The following is a 23,673-nucleotide window of genomic DNA, read 5'->3' as shown; positions in this document are numbered from 1 at the left end:
ACTACAGGTGTGTTGATTTCTGTGATCTCTATGTGTATGTTTGAGGAAGTTCAACAGAGCTCAAGTGTCTCAATCTATGCAGCTATATGACTTTGCAGACAACTTACAATATGGACACACATTTCTATAGATCCCTATTTATCTTGTAAGGTGTAATAGAATAATGGAGAAGAGGGTGAATATTTACTTTGTATATTGAAAATAGATTCTTTAGAAAAAAGGCAAAAGGGAAGCCTGAGTAGACAAAGATAAAAAAAACAAACTAGTTGAGCAAATTAAAAGCGTAAGGAAAATCACTTGGCAATATTGACTCTTTGGAAACCAGATGGGCTAGATGTGCTATGTAAGAGTACAGAAAAAAGTACATGCAGATCGGTGTATGTGTATTAATGTACATACATTTTTGGTCATACGTAGTATGCATATCTTTCCTGTCCTACCTAAGGTATAAATGTAGATGCTGACTGGGCTTCACTGTATTAAGGACATACTTTCTTTACTTTTTCTTCTCTACTCTATTATAATTTTTTTTTTTATTGGAATTTGCACTATTATACATACAGCTGTTAAAACATAATGGATTGGGGCTTATGAATGCAAGTAAATTAATGACAATAAAGAATAAAAAAGTTTGACTTTTTTTTTTTTTTTTTTTTAATAGTAGTTGAGTACATTTTTGTCTATTGACTAATATCGACTAAAGCATTATTGAATACTTTAAAGTGATTGCCTAATCTAACGGGTGCCAGGTCGTCTTTGTAGCAAGTTAAAAACACCATTTACGACATTTTTTAAATAATGGCCATGTCAAATTTCCCCAGAGATCCAATTTTCTAAGATGCAGTCCAACTCAGAAAACATTACAACAAAGTTTTTATCACAGCTCTGAATTCCAGTCTGCACTTATTCCCAAAAGGATGATCCAGCGTAACTTTTACCAACTTCCATTTCTTAGCAGTCCTTACAACACAGCTAAACAAAGAGCTGGAGCCAATATAAAGAAATGCTCTTGGGAGCCCACTGGGACATTATGACAAACTGCCTGTTTAAAAACACAGAGGAAGCTCAGCCCACTTTCACCTCTTCTCCTTGACTCTCATACACCGTTGAGTGAGGTGTGAATTATTTATCAGCTCTCTCACTTGGATAGAGAAGGGCCCACTTAATCCTCTCGCAGCAATATTCAGTCAGCAGTAACTGTCGGGTAAGAAAAGAGAACCAGGGGGTGAAATCAAATCTGCCGCCGGTCTATACTCATTATCAGGCTCTCCTCTTGCTACAATTGTCTGTAGGGACTCATTAACATGTCTGAAGTGTTCAAGAGCTTTGTCACTCAAGAGTGTTTAAAACCATGTTAATCTACACTGAATTACTTCACCAAGACCTCCTTAAACCCCAAACCAGTGTGTGAAAGTAAGTTTCAAACTATTGAAAGAGAATGATACAAAGCCATATATGAATGATGCTTTTAACCCATCCCTTTTTATCATAACAGCAGTTAAACATTGATCTTCTGGATGTTGAGCTCAACCCCGAAACATATCTAGACTCCGGTGTGTGAGTCCAAGCAGGAGTTTATGTGCTGTCTGGATGGATTTGGACTGCTAATGTCTTAAATAAACTGTAGGATCACACAACAATTGTTTATTTTTAACCAGAATCGACGATGTGCTGTGGAACAGACAGTTTAAGTGTATGTAGAACTGAAGTAAGTGTTACTATTCTTAGCTTCAATTTTAACCTTCATACAGTGCTAAAAAGGCACACTGACAATATAAGTAGTGACATATTAAGTTGTCAGTCACTCAAAGTGAACTGCAGTGGCTTTCCCGTCACAGTGGTTGAATTTACTGTCATGCATATTTGCCTTTTTGTTAATCTCTGGACATAACGATCACCAAACAGAGACAACGTCTGTATCCAAAATCAAACATAAATGGCTTTTGCTTTCTGACACAGCTCTGAATTAGAATGGATATAGTAGGATTAAGAACGTTTGATTTCTGATCCTGGTATCAGGCAGAGGACTGGGTATTCTGAGACCGGAGATCAAGATGTGGCATTAATCTATAATCGGGGGCTCAGGTGTTGGGATTTGGGTTCCTCCGCTGTGGGCTGAGTTCAAAGAGTGTTGAGTCTGAAAGTACATCTGTGCATTCTTTCACTCCCAGCTTTCCCCTCCAAGCCCAGAGACATAATAGGAACCTGCCTGGAAGCTCCTCAAATACCTTGAGCTGCTTTGATCTGTCCTCAAGGCCACACTCACATACAGATGCACTCACCCCGAATTTTTCACACATTCTCATACACAAAACAATGTACTTTTCACAATATTGACATGCAGACTCGTGCACATATGCACACACAGAGGCAAATTTCTTTCAGATTTAACATCGGAGTGCACCTGTCTCCCCCAATTCACATCTCCCAGTCAGTACCAAGACATAATGCTATAATATCCATATGAAATACAGTCACTGCTGACAAACCTCAACAACATGACTGCAGCTGTCTCAAAATCCACCTCTTGCAGAAACAGGTATTAATGATCTAATGCAAAGTGTACAGTCAAATCCAAAATAGTACTTATGACTCAGTCCCTGCTGTGTTCTTAGCACAGGTGTCAGTCAGAGTGATTGGCTTTAAACAAGGTCATGGTCTCAGCATGCTGCATGTCCTACAGCTGGGATTCACTGAAATACAGAAGCTAATTCAAAGGGAAGCCGTAGTGAGTTTTTTTATAGGCTGGGTTTAAAAGCAGGAAGACTGGATTTTAGTCCAAGTTGTCAGGAGAGCTGAAAATGTTTTCAGGCATGAGGTGAAGATTCCACGGATAACCCAATTATCTTACCATATGGTTATTTTATTTTGACTTTAAATTGAGCTTCTAGTTTACATAGCTGCGTAGATCACTGACCTGGTATAGACGCCGTTCTTTCGGCAGAAAGAGTTTTTCACAGACAGCCTTCGGTTGTTGAGTTCCAGAGTGGGGAAACGGCCTTCATCCAGGCTGATCATGTCTCCGTGGGTCAGAGCGTTACAGTTGGAGTTGTTACCTGGACATACGTACAGAGACACTGTGTGACCACAGGTCAGACGGACAGGCAAGTTAGTGTACGGGAGTGTGAATGGAACTAGACAATGACTTTTGTCAGTGGGTGAGTGAGTGAACAAAATTAGGAAGGATAAAAAATAGACGATTGAATATTAATGTTGCTAAATGTAAACATGGATGAATGAACCATTCCAAGAAAAATAATGGATGAGTGAATCGTAGAGATGTTGTTATGTCTTTTAGGGCACGGCTCAAGTCCTAGAGGGCAAGTCCAAGTCTCCACAAGGAAATTATATTCAATGTCAATTGTTTGTCTTTCAGTTCTTAAAATGCGGACCATTAAAATAACATGGCATTTGGATATTTTACTTTCTAAAGCTGTGTATAGTGTTAATTGCATAGCTTTAAATACACAGGGTAAAACAAGGTGTGTGGCCAGGTGCTCTCTTTTAAAACAATCATGATTGTTTCGGGACATCAACAAGCGACTTAAAAGACTGGACTTTTTTTGCTTTTAAGTAAGTTCAAGAAAACTCAATAACTCATTTTTGTGACTTAATGCAATAGTTTATCATTTTGGGAAAATATGCCTATTTGCTGAGAGTTGCAAGAAAAGAGCAATACCACAAAATGTAGCTTGAGCTAGCAGCTGGTTAGCTTAGCTTAGCATTAAGACTGGAAACTGCTAGCCTGGGGTGTTAATTTGTGGATTTTGTTACCTTTAGACAGAGCAAGGCAAGCTGTTTTCCCTTGTTTTCAGTCTTTGTTGGCTAAGCTAACAGGCTGCTGGCTGTAGCCTTAGATTGAACAGACAGAGATGAGAGTGGCATTAATCCTCTTATCTAACTCTCAGCACGAAAGCGAATAAGCCTATTTCCCAAAACGTGTTTGAACTATTTCTTTAAGTCTGTCTCCCATTGCTAGACCTACCTCCACAGCGCTGCGGAGGAGGAGGGTCTGGCGAGTCCACACAACATTCCGGGATGGGAGAAAAATGTGCTCTGGTCAATTGGCATTTCTTTAAACAAATCACAACCGTCTTGGGCGGCACTAAGCTCCGTACGGAGCAACGGTGCCGCTGCAAAATAGCCTCAGGAAGGAACTTGTTTTGGTGGAACGTGTACGTTTAAAAGTTGTTTTAGTCATACAACAGAAAACTCAGATTGGACAGATAGTCTAGCTAGCTGTCTGGATTTACCCTGCAGAGATCTGAGGAGCAATTAACCATAGTCCTCAGAAATCGATCGGAGTTTAAAATGCCAACACAAAGAAAGCCCAAGGCAACAGATATCCGGCCTAAATGAGTGAAATCCGGCAACGGAGCAATCCCGGATGTGGAACGTTGGGGATATAGACTAAGTCTGACTGAACTCCAAATCTCAAGTCTTATCTCTACAGCTTTGTTTATTATACTGTGTTAAAAAAACACATTGACAAGACAGGAACTTTCACAATGAGGTTAATAATACAAAAACTGTGATTCTAAAGCAATAAGTTAAGTTTCTTAAAGTTTCAAATAAACCACAGATATGTACCGCAATGGAAAACTTTACAGGTTATACAGTATATTAAACACAGAATCCAGAAACGTCTAAAGGTCTAATGACAAAAGACATTTCCTATAGAATACAATATCAAAAGTACATATGACACATATGTAGTAGTATGTGAATGTTTCTATGATTATATGTAAACTTATAGAAAGGCATGCACAAAATATTTTAGAATTTGATAAATGAGTGTGCCTCCCTGTGTAAACGCTGTCTGTGGATCACACATGAATGGGCAATAACACAACTATTTTGCATCGACTCCCAAGTGTCCCTCATGATTAATCAAACCGCCAACACTATAAACTGAGAGTGACAGACTTGCCATGCTGCTCTACAGTACATTCATGTTTGGAGGCGCTTTTGCTTGCAATGCTACAGGTTTTCACACTTTCAGCCAGGACCTCCGTGGTTGCTCCAGGGCTACTTGAGGTCAGTTGGTAGTTACGCAAACACACAGAAAAAGAAATAACACTGGGAAGGTCCAGTGGCCTGGGCCAGATTCCTACAGGGGAATATGGAGGCTTTGAGAGCGTCTTTGTGTTATGGTAAGAAGGAACCCCTTGTTTTTCCTCTGTCAGTCAGAAAGATGGGCAGTGACCCGCAGGGACCCCCTCCCCTCCCCTGCCTGGCAGCTAAACAGCTATGGCAGGAGTGCTGAGATGAGGGAAATACCCGCTGATGTCAGAGCTGCACTGAATGGACAAGTATGCCCCCCTACTCCTGCTTCTCTACTTCTCTCCTCTGCTTTTTTTCTTCTCCTGCTACTCATCAATTATCTGATTCATGCAAAATTAGAATATAACCTTTTCAAATAAGTTCACCGCTCGGTAATTGAAAACTGCAAATCATTAAATAACCTTATAAAGTGAGACTCTTTTATAAGAAAAAGTCAAGTCATCAGATTCTTGACCCTCCATGCGACTGGGTTAGAAAGTAAAAGACTATAACAGTTAGAAGTCTAGTTAGAAACTCTCCACTTAATTGTACTCACCTGATTCAGACTTCTTGGCATACTTCTTGCTCTGTCCTCTTATAATGAGGATGAAAACCAGCAGCAGGATGAAGATGAGCCCCACCAAAGCCACCACAACCAGGAACCACCACTCCTCGTAGAAAGGCGCCACTTTTTGTGCTGGACAAAACACATCCAATTGGAATTCATGGTTGTTAAAAACAACAAAAGGCCATTTTCTGTGATGTCTGAATAACCTTAGTCTGAAAATTAAAATTGTTATCAAAAATAAATAAATGAAAGCTCACCAGAGATAGAAGGAGAAGGTAGACTTGGGGAGCCATAGCCGTAGTCGTTCACTCCAATTACCCTAAAGTCATAACTGACCCCTTGCTTCAGGATATCCATGTTGAACGTGTGTGATGTTACTTCCTTAGGGATGTCCTTGATTAGGATATCCCACAATCCCTCATCTGCAATGGAGTTTAAGTTGTAATTTTGGGTGAGTAATGGTCTGACGAGAAAATGAAACTTGTAAAACATTTAAACAACGTTTAACAGGTTGTTTATTTTGTTTGATATAAGGCTCCGGTCTGGCTGGTAGCTCCCAAGAGTAATTCATAATTCCTACAAATATTACACAATCCATCAATTGCACTGCTCCTGTAAAATTTACAGCACCCAAATCTACATTATAAACAGTCGTACAGCCATATTTCAAATTAAGCAATGTTGCTCGCTTAGGAAATCCTGCCAGAGACCGTTTATTACACATCGCTGCTTGTAAACATCAATATAAGTTTGACTCTTTTAATGGCGTACACAAACATAAACAAGCACTGGAGTTCATCTGTCATGTTGCTGACAAAAGTTAGAAAAGCTGACGTAATTTGATTTGAAGACAAAAACAAATCAATAAGTTATATGATACTGCAGAGAGTTATGGCCCCTGGCATATGGATATGAGAAGATGAAGGGGGAGGGGGTTGTGTGAGGTTGGTTTAACCATCTTCCTCGTCCCCTCGGCATTAACCTTTCGCTATATTTTAATGACAACAGTTTAGCTAATCCTTCTTAAAATCTAGGTACTAAAGGAGATTTTTACCTAAAAGTGGTGAAACACATCCCTCCTTGTGAGTCACCTACCATCCATCACCTTCTTAACCCTGCCAAGGCCTGTCAATCACAACTGAAACCTGAAGCCAATTGTCTCAACTGCAGCGCCACGATCAATAACCCATTAAAATACCAGTGAGACAGACTCTGGGGCAGCAGATGTTGACACTTTACACCACTTTCCTTAATCAAAGTATCACGGAGGCTAACATAAGGCAAGGTTTACAAATTCATGACTAAAGTGATGATCATCTGTGCCCTTATGCGGCACAAACCTGAAGGTCTGGCCTCGATCACGTAGCGCGTGATGGGAGCACGACCTGGGTCCCCGCTGGTCCAGTGGATTGTCAGGGCCGAACCATAGCGTGTGATAAAGGGTTCTCCGGGGGGTCCTGGGGCTCCTGAAAATAATTATTAAGTGTTGAAGTGAAGTATTTAAAATAAGAATTAAAAAAGTTCCAATATTCATAAACAAAAATCCGGGCCACTACCTTCTCCAGGGCCGGTGGTGATGTTCGCCTCCACCTCGGGCCCGTAGATGAAAGTCTTGGCCCGGATGCGGAAGTTGTAGGTGATGCCGTCAGACAGGTCTTTGAGCTTCAACCAAAGAGGGCCGCTCCCCTTCACATCCACTGTCACTGTCTTACTGACGCCTGGGGGGGAGGGGGAGTGAAGACAGTCGGCACAGGCCACTGAAGACTCTAGACAAACAAACCACATTTAGAGCAGGTCTTACACAGGCCAGGCAATATGGGAGCACACTCAACACAGGTAAACACACGCAGTAATGGAATTAGTAGTGGGAAATATATTCACATTTTGGCAGTGTAGTCACGTATCATTTGTGATGATAATAGAAGATATATATATATATATATATATATAAAAGGTTGCAATGACATGCAAGCTGTTAAGGTCAAGGAGATTTTGACCAGGTTGAAACAAAAAAATTAATATTCTAAAAAAAGTGTAATTATTATTCTAATAGATCTTGTCATGTGCATAAAGCTTTAATAGAAGCCAGCAGACATTTTCAGCAGAGAAAAGTGTAATGGGTATGAGAGCTCACCATCTAACGGTGTGCAGGGTTCATAGACCAGACGGTAGCCCTCAATTATGCCATTAGGAAAGGTGGGCTCGCCCCAGGACACATTGACCGAGGTGGTGGTCAGCTCACTGAAGTGGATAAAGCTGGGAGCACTGGGAGCTGGAACATTCAGAGGTCAAAGGTTAAAAAATGTATGGGAAATAATCTATAAACTAAGTATGCGTAAGGGATTTTGGAGGTTTTCCAGTGAGAAATCTTTAGACATATGGCGGTAAAAGTGTGTGCATATGTGTGTGGGAGGCCATACAAACTGAAATGTGTTTGCTTGTGGGATAGAGGGTTCATTACAGGGCCTGTAATAATGTTTAGATACAACTAAAAGATAACCATATAACAAATGGTCAGGATCCTAGATTTATTTTTTCTGAGTTAGTCTACATCATATTTGCTACATTATAAAGCTGTACAGAATAAGTTTGGACAGATTTTTAAGGACAATAAGATAACAATAATGAGAACTGACAAACACCTTTGTTAGCTTATCCTTCTGTAAATGATAACTATTATTACTACCTATGTTTGTAGTGGATGTAAAACAGCTCATGGAAACTTGCCTGCGGTAACCTAAAAAATAAAACTTGTTGGTCACCACCTACAGGCAAACAACATAATAACTGTGAAAATATTAACATATGCGCTACCTCTAGGCTGTGCTAAGTGTTACAGCAGGAGCAGTATGTTTTTTTTTTTTTTTTTTTACAGCTAGTTTCCTTTGTGTTTTTGGCAAAATTGAAAAAGTGCTGTAGCTTTTCTGACCAGATCCAGGACCGTAGTTCTAAAATTGTCGTTACTGCAGCTCTGCAACTGAACGATATTGGCTGAGCCTGGTTTCAGTGCTTTGCAGTGAGTCTGTGTCCTTGTTCACCAGCTGCCTTGATTAGGTCAACACCACCTTGAACAAATACTATCTGACCTAGGTCATACTGATTCAACTTCAACAATCTTATTTGTCCCTGAAAGGCAGTTTGTTTTGCAGCGTAGAGTGCAACATAAAGCAAACATTAGTCAGAGTAACAGACCCAAGCAGCACTGCGTCAATGAATAAACATAAACATTGGTAGAGCAATAAGAACAATAGTTGATGACTATCCAATCATCCCCCTACATGAAAGTATGACTACCATAGCATTATAATCAAGATTAAAAATACATCAAACAGAATCGCCAAGCGGCAACAACATAATCAGAGATTAACATATACATACAGTATGACCAGCATAACATACATCAACAGAATTATTTAGTGGCAACAACATAATCAGAGATCAACATCAACATCATCCTACAAGTAGGCCAGAATATTCCCAACACAGCAAACTACCTTCTTTTCACTGAGTTTAGGAGTGAAATGGAATGAATTAATGTTAGTATCTGTGTGTCTTGACTGAGGGCAATCTAAAACAGGTGCCAGAGGGTAGGGATTGACACTAGAGATGAAGAGAGTGGGTGTCATCAGACAGGGTGGAATTTGCCCTCTTCACCACCTGACTGTTATACAGAGACACTGCTGGACACTAATATGTTGCTGCTTGTATTCACTATTTTAGCCAGTGAATTTTTTTGACAATCACAAGGGCAATTCTCAGCCTCCAGGCCCCATCGCAGCTGACTGAGCCTGTGACACCACTGTGCTTAAAACCCAGTTTGCCCTGTTGTCTTTAAACTTGTCGAGCAGAAGTTGAGACGCTTGCAAAAGACAAAGCCCCTTTGTCTTCTAAAAAGATGGGATAAGTATCATCTGCTTCCTCCTGTGACGGTGTGACAGTGACCCATGAGAGAAAGCAAGAGGCTGTCGAACATGCTCTTTTTCTTCCTTTTTACTGGGCCAAGTCGCAATATTAAAATGCACCAAAATTCTTTTACACAGGGGTTTAAGAATTAAATAGATAAAGAGAGAGAGAGAGATAAAAAGGAAAGAGAGTAAGATGGGTAAGGGGCGGTTTAGTGGTGATGTTTTGTATACATAGTGTGCCTGTAGACAGAAAGCTGGCTCAAAGCATTTTCATACCATCTACTTTTCACACAAAACAGGAGATTCAGCAAATGAGTTCAGAGTGGGTTGGCTGATTAGGAACTTATGCTCAGTGCGTGGTTCCGCTAACATCGTTTGGCATGCTGACAGCAACGATTAGCATCATCTTCACATCAAATTCTTTCCTCATGGTTGACTCATCCACTTTGAGAACACACTCAGGGTTCTCCAAACTAACATCAGCACCACCAAAAGCACATAAATATGACAAATGAATGAACATGGCTGTACGTGCTCCAATTTATCTGCTTTAGTCATCGCATCCCGTTACCTCATTTGTCTTTAGCTTGTCTTCTTCTCCTCAGTACCTCTCCATCACATGTTCATTCATTACATACAGAAATATTTGTTTTACTATATTGCTTGCAGTAGTCTATTGCAGTAGCATTGACTGTTGACTTCACAGTGAATAAAGAATTTGCATATTAATTGGTATCAAGTGGTTAGATTTACCTGCTTGTTGAGTCCGTCCCCTCGTTGGTGGGCTGCGGGGTCCGTCTCCAGCTGCATTAAAGGGGGCTACGCTGATCATATAGGTGGTGTAACCAGTCAGGTTCTTCAGCTTCACCCCTCCTTCCGGCATGAACAGAGTCCGCAGCCGCTCTGTCTCATTCTTACGCTGGAACTCCCAAAAGTAAACCTACATGGAATAAAAGTCATAAATAAATATTAATGCATGTCTGAAGATGCTGTTCAGGGTACACAGATACTTCTTCTTCTTCTATAAAACTCAGTCCCATTTCAAACTCTCTTAAGGGAAAGCAGTTAATTTTATTCCCTGTAAATGTTTTCTTGAGCAACAGACTAGGAAAACAGTGTTCGTTAAAAGTGTAAACAAATTGGCATTTAATGGTGATTAACATCAATTAAACGTAGTTTGTAGTGAACCACAAACACATTTGAATATATATGTAAACTGAAGACAATATTGTTGCCTTATTGGGAAGTAGGCTCATAATACGTGTTGCTCCTGGGCCCAACATGGCATGTTGTTGGCTGTGTTTGTTGGAGAGTTTAACAAAAGTGTGAATCTGACCTTGTAGCCCTGGATGTCTCCATTCTGTGCATCCACAGGAGGAGGGTCCCATGTCACGTCCAGCTGGGTGGCTGTTGCGGACTGAATGGCCACATTCTGGGGTCCGGCTGTAGGCACTGTTAAACGCCATCACACAAATGAACCATACAATACAAGACAAGGACATGTATCTGTAATATAAGTGACTGTTGAACCTAAGCAGAAACCTAAGCAGAAAAGCCCTTGGATTTAAGACAAATTATACCAAAAATCTTAGCATGCTTCCAAAAAAGATCACTCCACCACACAGGTTGTGTGAGCGTCAAATAATTGTGCGCTTGAGACTGTGTTGTTTTAAATGACAGGAAGCGTACATACCTGCTTCTCCCACAAACACCTCCTGTGGCGGGCTGGTTGGCCCCTCACCCACAGCGTTGTATACACTCATGCGTATCTCATAGCGCTTGTGTTTACTTAGCTCTGCAGTAGAAGTAAACAAACAGGGATATAAAGTTAGGAATTATATTTAACACCAAATTGTGAATTGCACTTTTTCAAAAGTGTAATCCCCATTTGCTCCCAATTTTGAACAGACAATATGCCAGGTGCCTTAAACAATTAGTAAAAATCAGTAATGCAATCATAAGGATATCATCTCTCACTGGCGTTCCAATCATCCTTACAACACTGCTACAGGGAATTAAACACAGATTTTCTGCTGTGAATAATTACAGTGGTGCAAAGATGTGGCCATCTGCTTTTGTAGTACTTATCCAAATAAGCTGACATGAGCAAACCAAGGAGTATGTTGGACTATGTGAGCTTGTGTACACAGTATCCAAGAATTTCTGTAGACGGAGAGCTTCTATTGGCCTCAGTAGAAGTGTTTGTACCAATGCGATGTGAACATAAGCGTCAAATGTGTGTTAATTTGCTCGACACTCTGCTTTCCAGTAGGGCACTTGAAACACATGTTGAGATAGCTTTTTTCAAAAACCTAATTAGTTTGTGGATTGAATCATTGAGCACACTTGCATGTGCATGTATGTGTGTGTGTGTGTGTGTGTGTGTGTTTGTGAGACAGAGACATAACAAAACTTACTGTTCAACTCATGCTGGCTCAGAGTTGAATCACTCAGATTCTGGATGCTGTAGGGGGCTGCGTGGAGAGGTAGAAAGCAAAAGCAATAAAAAAGAGGTAAACTGAGAGGGAGGTAGTGAAGAGACAATAGGCTTAGTGTCCAAGTCTAATAGTTTCCTAGTTGAGAAGCGCTTCACTATCATCATAAAACCCCCACAATCACAGTGATCATTCCTCTGAGTGAGCCCCAGAGTGACTCAACAAGAGTTAAATTATAGGCTAAGTTACACAGAGCAGTAGAAACAGAGCAGTTCCTGGGTAAACTTAATACTAGCTTGCAGCTGAGAGCTATTGATCACAAGATGAATGTTTTGCTGTGAAGTGTCAAGACCAGCGGGAAGATTTTGGGAACAGAATAGGCATGAGTGAAAGTTTTTCTCTGATTGAAATAAAGGTGCCGCTGACACATAGACTTCAGAGGAATAATCAACCGCAACTGGAGTCTCATAAGGGTGTGAAATTCTTACTGAAGTAAAGCAGAGAAAGTTGCATTTTTTTCCCCAATATACCATTGCGGAATGAATTTTGAGGTGCAATTTCTGTCCATGGTTAATTTCTTAATGTAGCATTTTAAATGACATACTGAACATTTACAATAAGTGCAACATACCGACAATTCTAAATGAAAATGTTGTACTGCAAAATATATTTGTGTAAGGAACCAACAGCGTAGGTGGTAAAATACTACAATTTGTCATCTTAGCTGCAGTAATTTCTCACCAGTGAGCTCACCCCAGGTGGACACACTGTTGATGTTATGAAGAGAGTAACTGCGGAGACGGTCATACAGGAGTTCACGATATCGAATCCGAAAGCCCAATAAGATTCCATTTATCTTCTCCTCAGCGGGGGGCTGTAAGGGAAAAGATGGCGAGTTAAGGTTTAATGTAGCAGATCTCTGCAGAACTGAGCCTCAGAAATAGCTTAGAATACTCAGTTTTTAATATGGTCATATAAATTGCCAATTTTACCTTAATAAGCTTTTATTTGTATGTTTCCTAATTGTACAATTCCACTTCATCACCCTGTTTTGTCTCCAACCTACCATCATTAAAGAGACTTACAGTAATCGAAACACAGACAGACTGAGCTCATCCACAGGTGAGTCACATTGAAAAATCCCCCATGGTTGAACATGAGAGAGCAGGGCCAGAGGGGAGAAGCAAACAAGTACCTCTCTATCCTTATAAACTCTACAGTGTTCTCTATAAAAGTGAAATTGTGGCCTGGAGCCTCCTGGTTTCCTCTTTATGAACTGTTAATTCAGGTGTGAGTGTCAGAGAGGGTGTTTTTCGTTACACACACCAAGAGTAGATGGTGTGTGTTAAAGTGTGTAGCATCCAGTCTGTAAGTATAGGCCTTCACTGTGTACTGCTAGGGTTTCTGATTAGAGGCCACTTTATTAGACTTTCATGGATTTTGCAAACAATGAAACATAAAAAGAAAAAACTTTATACTGTCTCCTCTTACCTGCCAGCGGATCAGCACAGACGTTGTTGTGTGCGGCGTAACAGAGAGAATTATGGGTGCTTCGTCAGGCGCTGAGGCAATAAAAGTGAGATAAATGGGCTAAATTGACCTGAAAATGTGCACAATTCAAGATGCTAAATCTATCCATGTGCTGTGGCATTCATGGAGCATAAACACACAATAGCTCAAACAGAACAGCCATTGACAGATTAGTCAAAGATAGCAGTTGGAAAGAGAACATTTCTTTAGTTGGTTAAAGCACCACTGGGCAAACGCTGCCAAGGTTTTAATGCTGTCTCATGGTAACTGCAGATGGTGTGCACATGACATCACCGCTGCTTTTGCCAGCAGTGTCTGAATCACAACAATAGGCTTATTCATGCAGACATTAACCTCCTTTCATAGTGATACAGAAGTGTGTAGTGTTAATATTGTTCCTATACATACCTACATAAAGTGCATGTGCATACAATATATTTGAAATATTGCCAGATTAAATGTACAGTACATTAAAGAATAATTATCTTTAAATGAATATGACCTTTTGGGATGTATGCTTATTCTCTGTTATGTGCAGGACTATTTCTTGGTAGATCCTATATCGGATCTGCTAGAATGGTCAACATACTTAGGTTTAGGCATGGGGAGTGGGGATTGGTTAGGGTGAATACCAGGGTAAGCCAATCAGAGGCAGAATAAGGCGGGCCATGAGGCACGTCCTTAGACGTCGACACGGCAGATCTAGCATCTACCCTATTTCTTGGGCACAGTGACTTCCTGGAGTCAACACTGTGAGGTTGCCAGGCATAGCCCTGCACATAACATTCCCCACACACACACACACACACACACGCTCTTTATGCTAAGCTATTTAACCGGCTGCTGGCTGTAGCCTTGAGTTTACAATACAGACATGAGAGTAGTATCAATCTTTAAATCTAACTCTCCGAAAGTGAATAAGCATATTTTAGAAAATGTCGAACTACTCCTTAAAGATTAAGCTAATGTACTCATCAGATATTTACAGTGTGAATGTCGTGACGTCGCTCTTACCATCCTGTAGAGTCGTGATCGCTTCACTTTCCTCGCTGTACTCACTGTCCCCGATGTCATTGGTGGCTTTTACTCTGAACTGGTAGGATGTGAAGGGTTTCAGCCTTAGGGATGAAAGCACAGGAAAGCACATCAATCTTGATGATAAACTGCGGCACTGGATCTTAAACCTTTTACGCCACAGATATCAAAAGAGAAATGTAGTCTCACAGTTTTTCAAGCAAACTGAGACCTTAATGCTGATTGCTGCATTTACTGAATTCCTAATGCCCCTGTGACTAGTTTATACCATTGTTTATGTTCTAAACTAGACTGTAATACCAGGCAAACATTATACCGTATAAGGGTATTGTTGATTTGCCAACTACAGCCGAGGGAATATTTAAGTGAAGTGTGTAGTGGGGACTGTGAGAAGATAAAGTGGTGTTCCATTGAGCTTAATCCTCTTCATCTAAGAGAACAAATAGAAACAACATTTGTTGTAACAAAGCGGATGAAATGTTCTAAATAAAAATCAACCCCTGTAAGAACACTGTACCTAGATACTATGTAGGAGGTGGCCTCATGGTTGACAGAGGCAGAGTGGACTGTCCAGTTGTTCTCAGGAAGCTCTCTGAGCTGCACCGTGTAGTAACGCACAGGGGACAAGCCGTCGCTGCCTGGCTCCCACGACAGCAAAACCTGGCGGGCCTGAACATCTTTCTGAGGAACCATGGGACGGCTGGTGGGCTGGGGACGAGCTGGAAGGATGGGCACGCAGACAGAAGGTGTAAATGAGGGGAGAGACATTGGTAACAGAGGGGTTGGATGAGAGAAATTATAATTGGGCGTAAAGAGTAGAGTGGGATCAAAGGATTGAGGGAATGAATGTTGAATTTATGTTGGGAGGAGGAATACAACAAAGAATGGATAATAAATGCTCGCCAACATTTGCATGGGTTAGGTTGCACAAACGAGAGAAAAAAAGTGTGATTGTGATGAATAAAAAGTAGCTGAGAAATGAAAGTTGCAAAATAAACAATCTGCAACGTGCCTTGAAGGAAGCAGATGGACTGATTAGTTCTCAAAACTGCATCAGCGCGATAAACACCCACACTATTATACTTCAAAAATACCACTTCACTTTGCAAAATGCCATTAGAAATTACGATTTTTTTCATATGGTCATTCAGATTATTGTGTATGTTGTATAATCATCTGCCACATATCCAGCACTCTCAAATATAAGTATTCAAATACAGCATACATTCAGTAAGTCATGGTTACCTCTTTTCTCTGTGGTGACCACCAGTGCCTCAGCGGCCTCGCCCCAGCCCTTCCTGGTCTGAGCTTGGATACGGAACACGTAGACGGCCTCTGGCTTGAGGCTGGTCACTGTGTACTGGCGAGCGCTGGGGATTAGCACGTCCACTGTGGGTGTGTTGCTATTGGAGGAGTTGAGGTGGTATGCGATCTGGTAGGCTGGAAAGAAGTTGGGGACAAACAATATTACTGAAGGTGTCATAAGGAGCTTAATGGTAAAGGAAAACTAGGATGAAAAATGTTTTCAAGGATTTGAAGCATTTGTTGTTTGTGTTGGTTTTCTTAACAACAAGAGGGAAAGCAATCAAGCAGCTTTGTCTCTTCTGAAACGATTCCATTAGCATCTGCTCCTGCATGCTACTGTGTGGGCCTGACATGCTGTATAGTTTAAAATAAATGATCTGACAGATGTAGGAAATCCCCAATTAGATTACAAGAGAAAACAACTCCTGTTACAGCCGGAAAATAACCAGATTTGATATTAAAGGAGAAATCCGGTCGATTTCAACACGTAGCTCTGTTGTTTGTAAATTTGGAGTGCTGTCAGTAGCGAGAAAAACGAAAACAATCGGTGTTGCCTACACCCTGTTATCCTCCTGCTAGCGTTAGCACCCAGGAGACTGAAACAGGGCAAGTTTTAAACGTGCTTTTAGTCTCTAAACATGGTCGAAATGTCATTACAAGTGACTACCCATGTGAAGTGATTCCTTCCGAGTGAACACAGTGAATCTGACTTCAGCTCTGTTTAGTTCCGTTGTTGAGACGGCAAGACTTAAGGACCGTCTACAAACTACAACACCGAAAAGAGATATAACAAAAATATGTATTAATTTAATGATTAAATAAGGTAGTGTTTCCAAACTTACCTCAATTATAACTGGTCTCCTGACAGTTGTACTACAGCACTTTTAAAAAATAAGCATATTCCTATTTTTGAAAATATTTTTGTATCTCTTTTTGGTGTTTTAGTTTGTAGACGGTCCCTAAGCACTGGTCTTGCAGTCTCAACATTGGAACTAAACAGAGCTGAAATAGCACAACATTTATGCATTTCTTTCACATCTACTGCAGTCAGATTCACTGTGTTCACTCGGAAGGAATCACTTCACATAGTGGGCACTTGTAATGATATTTCGAACGTGTTAAAGCGTAACTCTCGCCATAATGCAACCTAAGGTCTTTTTGTGAATGTACCTGAGTCAAACTTTTGTTTAAAAGCATATTTAGGACGGAATCGACACTTTTAAGATTTACCGTATTTTAGTTTTTCGGTCAAATGGCCTTTTGAATGGGAGTGCTAGGGGCACTTTTATGCTAGCATCAAAATCATTATTTTTAAAACACTAAGAAGACTCGACACAACATGAAACTTTGCTCGAAGTATCACCAGGGGCTCTACACCTTAACGAAAGCATTGAGAACATTGTTTGTGCACCCAGAGTTTACTAAAAAGAAAGGTTTTGAACAACTCACCATAGGTCTTGTTGTTTCAGGCCACAGCCATTTTATCAGTCAAAAACAATCGATTTCCGAATGCAACATAACAGGGAGGAGAGTAAAGATGGAAAGCTTCTAAAGCTTAGTTCCATATAAATGCACGGATTATTTCTTGATTTTTCGTTATTGAAAAACAATATTGACCTCGTAGTTGAAAAAGGAGCCTCATATGGAGTCCGTTCATTCGCATTCGGATATCGACTCGTTTTGACTGCCGAAGACCTACGGTGAGTTGTTCAAAACCTTTCTTTTTAGTAAACTCTGTGTACACAAACAATGTTGCCAATGCTTTCGTTAAGGTGTAGAGCCCCTGGTGATACTTCGAGCAAAGTTTCATGTTGTGTCGAGTCTTCTTAGTGTTTTAAAAATAGTTATTTTGAGGCTAGCATAAAAGTGCCCCTAGCACTCCCATTCAAAAGGCCATTTGACCGAAAAACGAAAATACGGTAATTCTTAAAAGTGACGATTCCGTCCTAAATATGCTTTTAAACGAAAGTTTGACTCGGGTACATTCACAAAAAGACCCTAGGTTGCATTTTAGCGAGAGTTACGCTTTAAGAGGCTAAAAGGTTTCAGCCTCCTGGGTGCAAACTGTAGCAGGAGGATAACACGGTGTAGGCAACACCAATTGTTTTCGTTTTTCTCACTACTGACAGCACTCCGAATTTACAAACAACAGAGCTACGTGTTGAAATCGACCGGAATTCTCCTGTAACATTATAAAAGTACGTTGAAAGTCATCAGGAACCACATGATGCTACATTACATCTTAAAAAAAGATATGTGTGCACTCTGCAGTATTTGGTAGTTTCCAGGTCACTTACTAATAGTATTGCAAAAGATACTGACATTTCTAGACTAGATGTTCTGGTAAAATGTTAATAAATAAAACTGACCAAGATAAAAGAAAAACAACATCTTTCCAAACAGAAAAGGATCTTGTATGCTACTAACCAAGTATAATGCCATTAGGCTGCAAGGGGGACTGCCAAATAAGCCGGACTGAGGTGGTCCGCACTTCAGGGAACAGGATACCCACTGGAGGTCCTGGCACTGCAGGAAAGCAACAAACATAATACTTTAACAATGATACCCAAGATTCCAAACTTCGAATTTGGTGACCAAAAATCATAAACTCTACCTTTTCAAAATTTAAGGTGAAGAAATACTGTACATTTCCCCAGCATAAAACAAAAATGTTTTACTTTCCATAAAGCCATGACTTACTAAGGTTCTTGGACTATAAAAATAAAGCATATGTATACATTTTTCTTTTATGTCATTTCATAGGAAAACTATTTGCTATAGTATCATTCATGTTTTGCTATTTAACTGCAATGCTGCATGTTTCTTAATCCTATGTCCCTACCATCATCTAAAGTCCTCTCCAGGATGGCTGGAGAACTGGGCCGTCCATCTCCAATCCGTGTGAAAGCCAGAACCTGGATCTCATAGAGCACATATTTTCCCAGACCAGTCAGCTGGACACTGTGGGTGGCGTTCCCCTCCACTGTCCAGAAGTAGACGGCACTGTCGGAGTCCTTCTCTTTGTATACCACCTGATCCAGTGAGGAGACAGAAGATAGGAAAAAAAAAGGGAATTTGGAAATGAAGTAGGAGAAATTGCCTCATATACTGTCACCCTGCTGCTATAATAGCTATTATTTCTTTAAAAAAAAAAAAAAATGTAATTAGAGGTCTTTGACTGCTCAATAAATAAATAAATAGTAAATACATAAAAAGCACAAACACACCTTGTAGCCCAGAATGAGACCATTTCTGTCTGGCTCAGGAACTTCAAACCAGCGCACCAGGATACTGCTAGAGGTGGTGGCGAAGGCAGACACGTTGGTGGGTCCACAGGAGGGGACTGGAAAACAAAAAGAGCAGAGAGGCGAAAACAGCATGCATGAATAGTCCATTGTTTGCCAATTATTCTGAAAAATGAATTTGTCATGCTCCCTATGTGTATTTACTGTGTGGATGTACGTAGGTGTTCCACAGATATGCAGTTTGAGTGATCTGCTATGGTTATATTATGTGTGATTGTGTTTGCACAAAGCCTCTAATATCCTGGTATACCCTCCAGGCCTGCTGAAAGAAAATACTGAAAAATAGGCCTTTTCTCTTCCTTGGCATTCATTGCTGGACATAATGCGCTGATTCCTAAGAATTTGCTGCAGTGAGTGGAAAAAGAGAGCACAGGAATTCCACATTTGAGTCCATGTGTTCTCAATTTCCTCAGACTCCTTCCTTCCCTCTCTCCATTCCTTACTAGCCAATGTCTGGTGAGCGATATGAAAGCAGAAGCATGGAGGGAAAAGGTGTTTTGGCTTAAATAGGAGTGGGCTGGATAAAAGACTAGCATTGAGGATTTGAGGAGGCAACAGTCTGCTCACACATAAATTTAACATATGGCAAAGTGATAACTGTGTTTGTTACTTCTAATATGACTAATAATATAATAATTCCACACAGATGTTGCAAAATAAGTATTAGAGAAGTAATCGGGGTACTTTCATTTTTGAGAAAATCAATGAAAATATGGTCATGGTACTTATACAGGAAAGTGTGTGTTGCTGTGGGTTTGTTTTAAGTGTTTAATAAATCCTCATGTTATCGTTGTTTCTTTAGACAGAAACTTGACAGCAAAAAACAAAGTGCTTTTTGAGTAATTAAGTAAGCAATGCTGTTTTTTCACAGAGGAAGACAGATATGGTGCTAACTCACCAGACTCCCTGGTCCTGCCTCTGACTGGCTGACTCCAGGGCCCAGTCCCGATGCCATTGACGGCCTGGACCCTGACCTCGTACTCTGTCCACTCTTCCAGGTCCTCGATGGTAAACTCTCTCTCCAGGCGGTCAGCAATGATGTGGGTCAGTGCCCGGCCCTGAGAGCCTGCACGGGAGTACTGAACTCTGTAGCCCACCTGCTCTGCATTCCCGTTGTATTCCCATTCAGGCAAAGGCTGGGCATGAACATTGAGAGAGGGGATGGAAAGGAAAAAAAGTGGGTCAAAACAAGCCAGACTCCTTAGATTTTTATAGTGAAACATCATGATTAAGAGCAGATTTCTATTTACCATCCATCGAAACCAGAGGCTGGTCTCGCTGGCGGTGCGCAAGGTGACGTTTGCGGGGGCCATGTCAGGAGGAGCCGGCAGGGTCTGAATCTTCCTGGAGGGCTGGCTGGGAGGACTTGTGCCCACAATGTTCACCTGACGCATACGGAACCTGGTGTTTGGAGTCAAACATTTTTAATGCAACTTCTGCAAAAGGATGGTTTCATTTGAACTAAAATCACACCTTTAAATCTTGAAAACATGAAAAGAACTCCTAGCATTGCAGTTTGTGTCCTCTTACATGAGGCTTATTGCATTTGAACTGAGATCAGAGCACTGAATATTAATAGAGTATGAACATGAGTTGAGGGCTTATTTGTGTTGCACAGCCTGAACATGCAAAAAAACGAAATATTTAATCCAACGTGAGTGTTTAACTCTGCTAAAATTTGAAGTGGCAGCACTGATGTTAGAATGATGAGAACTATAGCTGTCTTCCGCGATGGACTCAGTGAAATGTTCATTGGTGATATTGAATGTGATCACAGAAAACAAGCAGACTGCACCAAGATAATGATCATGTGCATGCTGTAAAAATAATTTTAAAATCACACTATCCATAGTCTATATCCTTGACGTTTCACTTCCGGGATTGCTCCGGTGCTGCAGGAAATTCCGCCGGATGCATGTCTTTTCGCCGATGTCCGTTTCCTTCCACTTTCTTTGTGTTGGAATTTTAAACTCCGGTGGATTTATAAGTGCTATGGTTAACTGCTCCTCAGATCTCTGCAGGGTAAATCCAGACAGCTAGCTAGGCCATCTGTCCAATCTGAGTTTTCTCTCGCACGACTATATTTTACAGCGGCTCCGTGCAGAGCTTAGCGCCGCCCATGACGATTGTGATTGGTTTAAAGAAATGCCAAAAAACCAGAGCACGTTTTTCTCACATCCTGGAATGCTGTGTGGACTAGCCAGACCCTCCTCCGATCCGCAGCGTGTGGATGGTCTGGCAAAGCGAGACTACACTATCCATAACAAGCTTGTATCCATATCAAAGGAGTGGAGAATAAGATAAGGCTCTTGGGATATGCTGAAATTAGCTGAGATACTGAAACAAACATAAACCTTATCTGTTGTTTGTCACACTGCACACGCTTAATTTCCATGTTATCTAACATTACTTTATAGTGGTTAAATTATGAGCAGGTTTATCCCTAATAAGACCAATATATTACTATACTAATGCAGTATGCTGTATATATATATGTCCTGTGTACAAAGGCCTAGTAACAGCAGATCAAAATCGTATGTGTTTTGGGCCTATTGGAGAATGTGTACTGAGCTACATGTGTACTTGTTTGTGTTTGGTGTTGTGGTCCTTTGTATATATCAATTTTGTAATTATTTGCTGGATGCCTGGCCAGAGAAAATTGATAACAATTAGATGTGTTGACCTTTTTTTTTGTTAACCAAAAATTGGTTACATTCAAATGCCCATTACAGATAAATGGTGGCAGTTCCCAGTATGCTACCTGTAGAAGGTGTATGGGTTGAGATCTGGCACCTCCAAGGAGCGAGCCTCAGGTTCGTTGGACACCTGGTGGACCGTCACCCAGTCCTCATTTTCTCCCACCACACCAACCTGGGACCAAGACAACAGAGAGCATGACAGATATACATACAGCAGATACCGCAATGACTGTGCAAGGACTGCAAACTCTCTGGAGAAGAAGTCAATGAGATCTGTAGTCCATCTTGAAATCATATTTGCGTCAATATCTTAAAACAATTCAAAGTAAGGAATATGACCCCAAAAGCAATAACGCATGATTAAGGGAATTGGACCTTCAGCTCTGGATTAAATGTGGTTTACCTGGGCCTCCACCTGCCAACGGGAAATGGATGTTTTGCCATCATAGCCAGGTTTGAACTGCAGGGTGACAGAGCGTGGGCCGATGTTAGAAATTGCCATGTTGGTAGGAGGGCCAGGAAGCTCTATGAAGAAGCAGAGGGGAAAAAGACAAAGAATGACTAAGGGAGTAAATATAGGTGTATTTTGTGTGGCTGGTGTGTAGACTATGCTTAGGAAGAATCTATCTACCACAGCACCCCCTTGTGGACATACAGATACTGCACACAGATGCATTTCTTAGCGACCTCACTTATTTCTCTCCCTTGTGCTCCCAACTTCAGCTACAACAGCAAAAGTAGATTAGATTGGAAAAAAATGCTTACACGCAGTACACAGGCAGAGACAATGCCATGAATGTCAATTACACTGCAGTTATCTGGAGATACGACTCAATGTGATACCTCACTGTTTACACTTGAGCTGAGTAAACAATAAGAACAGATTATTCCCTGGAAATCCTGGAGGGGAAACAAATCAGAAAGCAGTGAATTCAAAGAACAGTGGAAAGGCTTTTTTGTGTATGTGAATATCATGGTTTGTTTGTGTGTGTATGTAGGGATGTGTTTGTGTTTCCATGTGTCTAGGTATGTATGAGAATGTGATTGTGCATAAAATAATTCATTCATTTTTTTCCCCCTCATACTTCCCTCGAGATAAATATTAAACCTACCATAACATATCCCCATTCCAAAGCACAATATAGTTTACATAAATCGTAGTTGAAGATATTAACGTCAACTGTGGCTTATTGTAGTAGGGACAGTGGCCTAATATTAAAAAGATATTATCACTCCCATGGGCACACTGACCAATTTATTTCAAGATTGCTTAAATGCGGTTGTATTCAACCCTAATGAAATGCAGATTATACATGTCGTAGTAAAATTACCAATTCTAAATCATTTGCATGACTGATTATTGAGGTGGCTTTGAAAATGGATCGTTATGGTACAGTTACAGGCACATAGGTGTTTTCTTTACACATACTGTATACACTGAGAGTAATCACCATTCTGGGGACTATAACTGCTGCTCTGAAGCCTGTTCTCAATATAGCAGCCTATCATTTCACAGATGTACAGGCTTTGAATGCTGCTCAAGTAATTGATGTGGGCATTGTATTTCTTTTACACAATTTTGCAAATATGAAATCATTAAACTAATTAATGCTCTCGTGGGAACTATTATTTCACAGATGTGGCGCAGATGTGTGTATGGGTGTTTTTTTTGGGTTCTTTCCAAGCTGAGGTGACAGGGGTCCGATTTCATTGTGTCTGGCGCCAGACAACAGAGTGTGTTCACCAAAGTTGTTTTGAAACAGTTAATATGTAGGAAGGAAGGTTCAATCAAGGGTCCCAGCCATTGAAAAAATTAACCCTGACTGAATTTTAACAGAAAGCCTGCAT

General features: G+C 40.7%; 1 protein-coding gene across 6 annotated transcripts in view; it reads right to left on the bottom strand.

Moving 5' to 3' along the window:
* sdk2b (sidekick cell adhesion molecule 2b) overlaps positions 1-23,673 on the bottom strand; it is a 290,162-nt gene that overhangs the window by 9,737 nt on the left and 256,752 nt on the right. For 3 of the 6 annotated variants that reach the window (XM_035997326.1, XM_035997324.1, XM_035997328.1), the window contains exons 22-43: positions 22,229-22,350; positions 21,888-21,997; positions 20,377-20,527; positions 20,025-20,262; positions 19,049-19,164; positions 18,664-18,853; positions 18,249-18,347; positions 15,762-15,956; positions 15,034-15,235; positions 14,496-14,599; positions 13,443-13,513; positions 12,693-12,825; positions 11,934-11,990; positions 11,210-11,311; positions 10,853-10,968; positions 10,270-10,456; positions 7,746-7,883; positions 7,168-7,377; positions 6,952-7,077; positions 5,869-6,033; positions 5,600-5,740; positions 2,918-3,077 (exon numbers count right to left, since the gene is read on the bottom strand). In XM_035997326.1, coding sequence (XP_035853219.1) covers positions 2,918-3,077; positions 5,600-5,740; positions 5,869-6,033; positions 6,952-7,077; positions 7,168-7,377; positions 7,746-7,883; positions 10,270-10,456; positions 10,853-10,968; positions 11,210-11,311; positions 11,934-11,990; positions 12,693-12,825; positions 13,443-13,513; positions 14,496-14,599; positions 15,034-15,235; positions 15,762-15,956; positions 18,249-18,347; positions 18,664-18,853; positions 19,049-19,164; positions 20,025-20,262; positions 20,377-20,527; positions 21,888-21,997; positions 22,229-22,350 — 3,133 coding nt within the window. The remainder of the gene's footprint in view (positions 1-2,917; positions 3,078-5,599; positions 5,741-5,868; positions 6,034-6,951; positions 7,078-7,167; positions 7,378-7,745; positions 7,884-10,269; positions 10,457-10,852; positions 10,969-11,209; positions 11,312-11,933; positions 11,991-12,692; positions 12,826-13,442; positions 13,514-14,495; positions 14,600-15,033; positions 15,236-15,761; positions 15,957-18,248; positions 18,348-18,663; positions 18,854-19,048; positions 19,165-20,024; positions 20,263-20,376; positions 20,528-21,887; positions 21,998-22,228; positions 22,351-23,673) is intronic. The other 3 variants (XM_031314962.2, XM_035997327.1, XM_035997325.1) reach the window with 3 other exon arrangements.

Source organism: Sander lucioperca, chromosome 22 (genome assembly GCF_008315115.2).
Source record: "Sander lucioperca isolate FBNREF2018 chromosome 22, SLUC_FBN_1.2, whole genome shotgun sequence".
Taxonomy (NCBI): Eukaryota; Metazoa; Chordata; class Actinopteri; order Perciformes; family Percidae; genus Sander; species Sander lucioperca.
The sequence above is the reverse complement of the archived record's forward strand: the minus strand, read 5'-3'. Positions and strand labels throughout refer to the sequence as shown.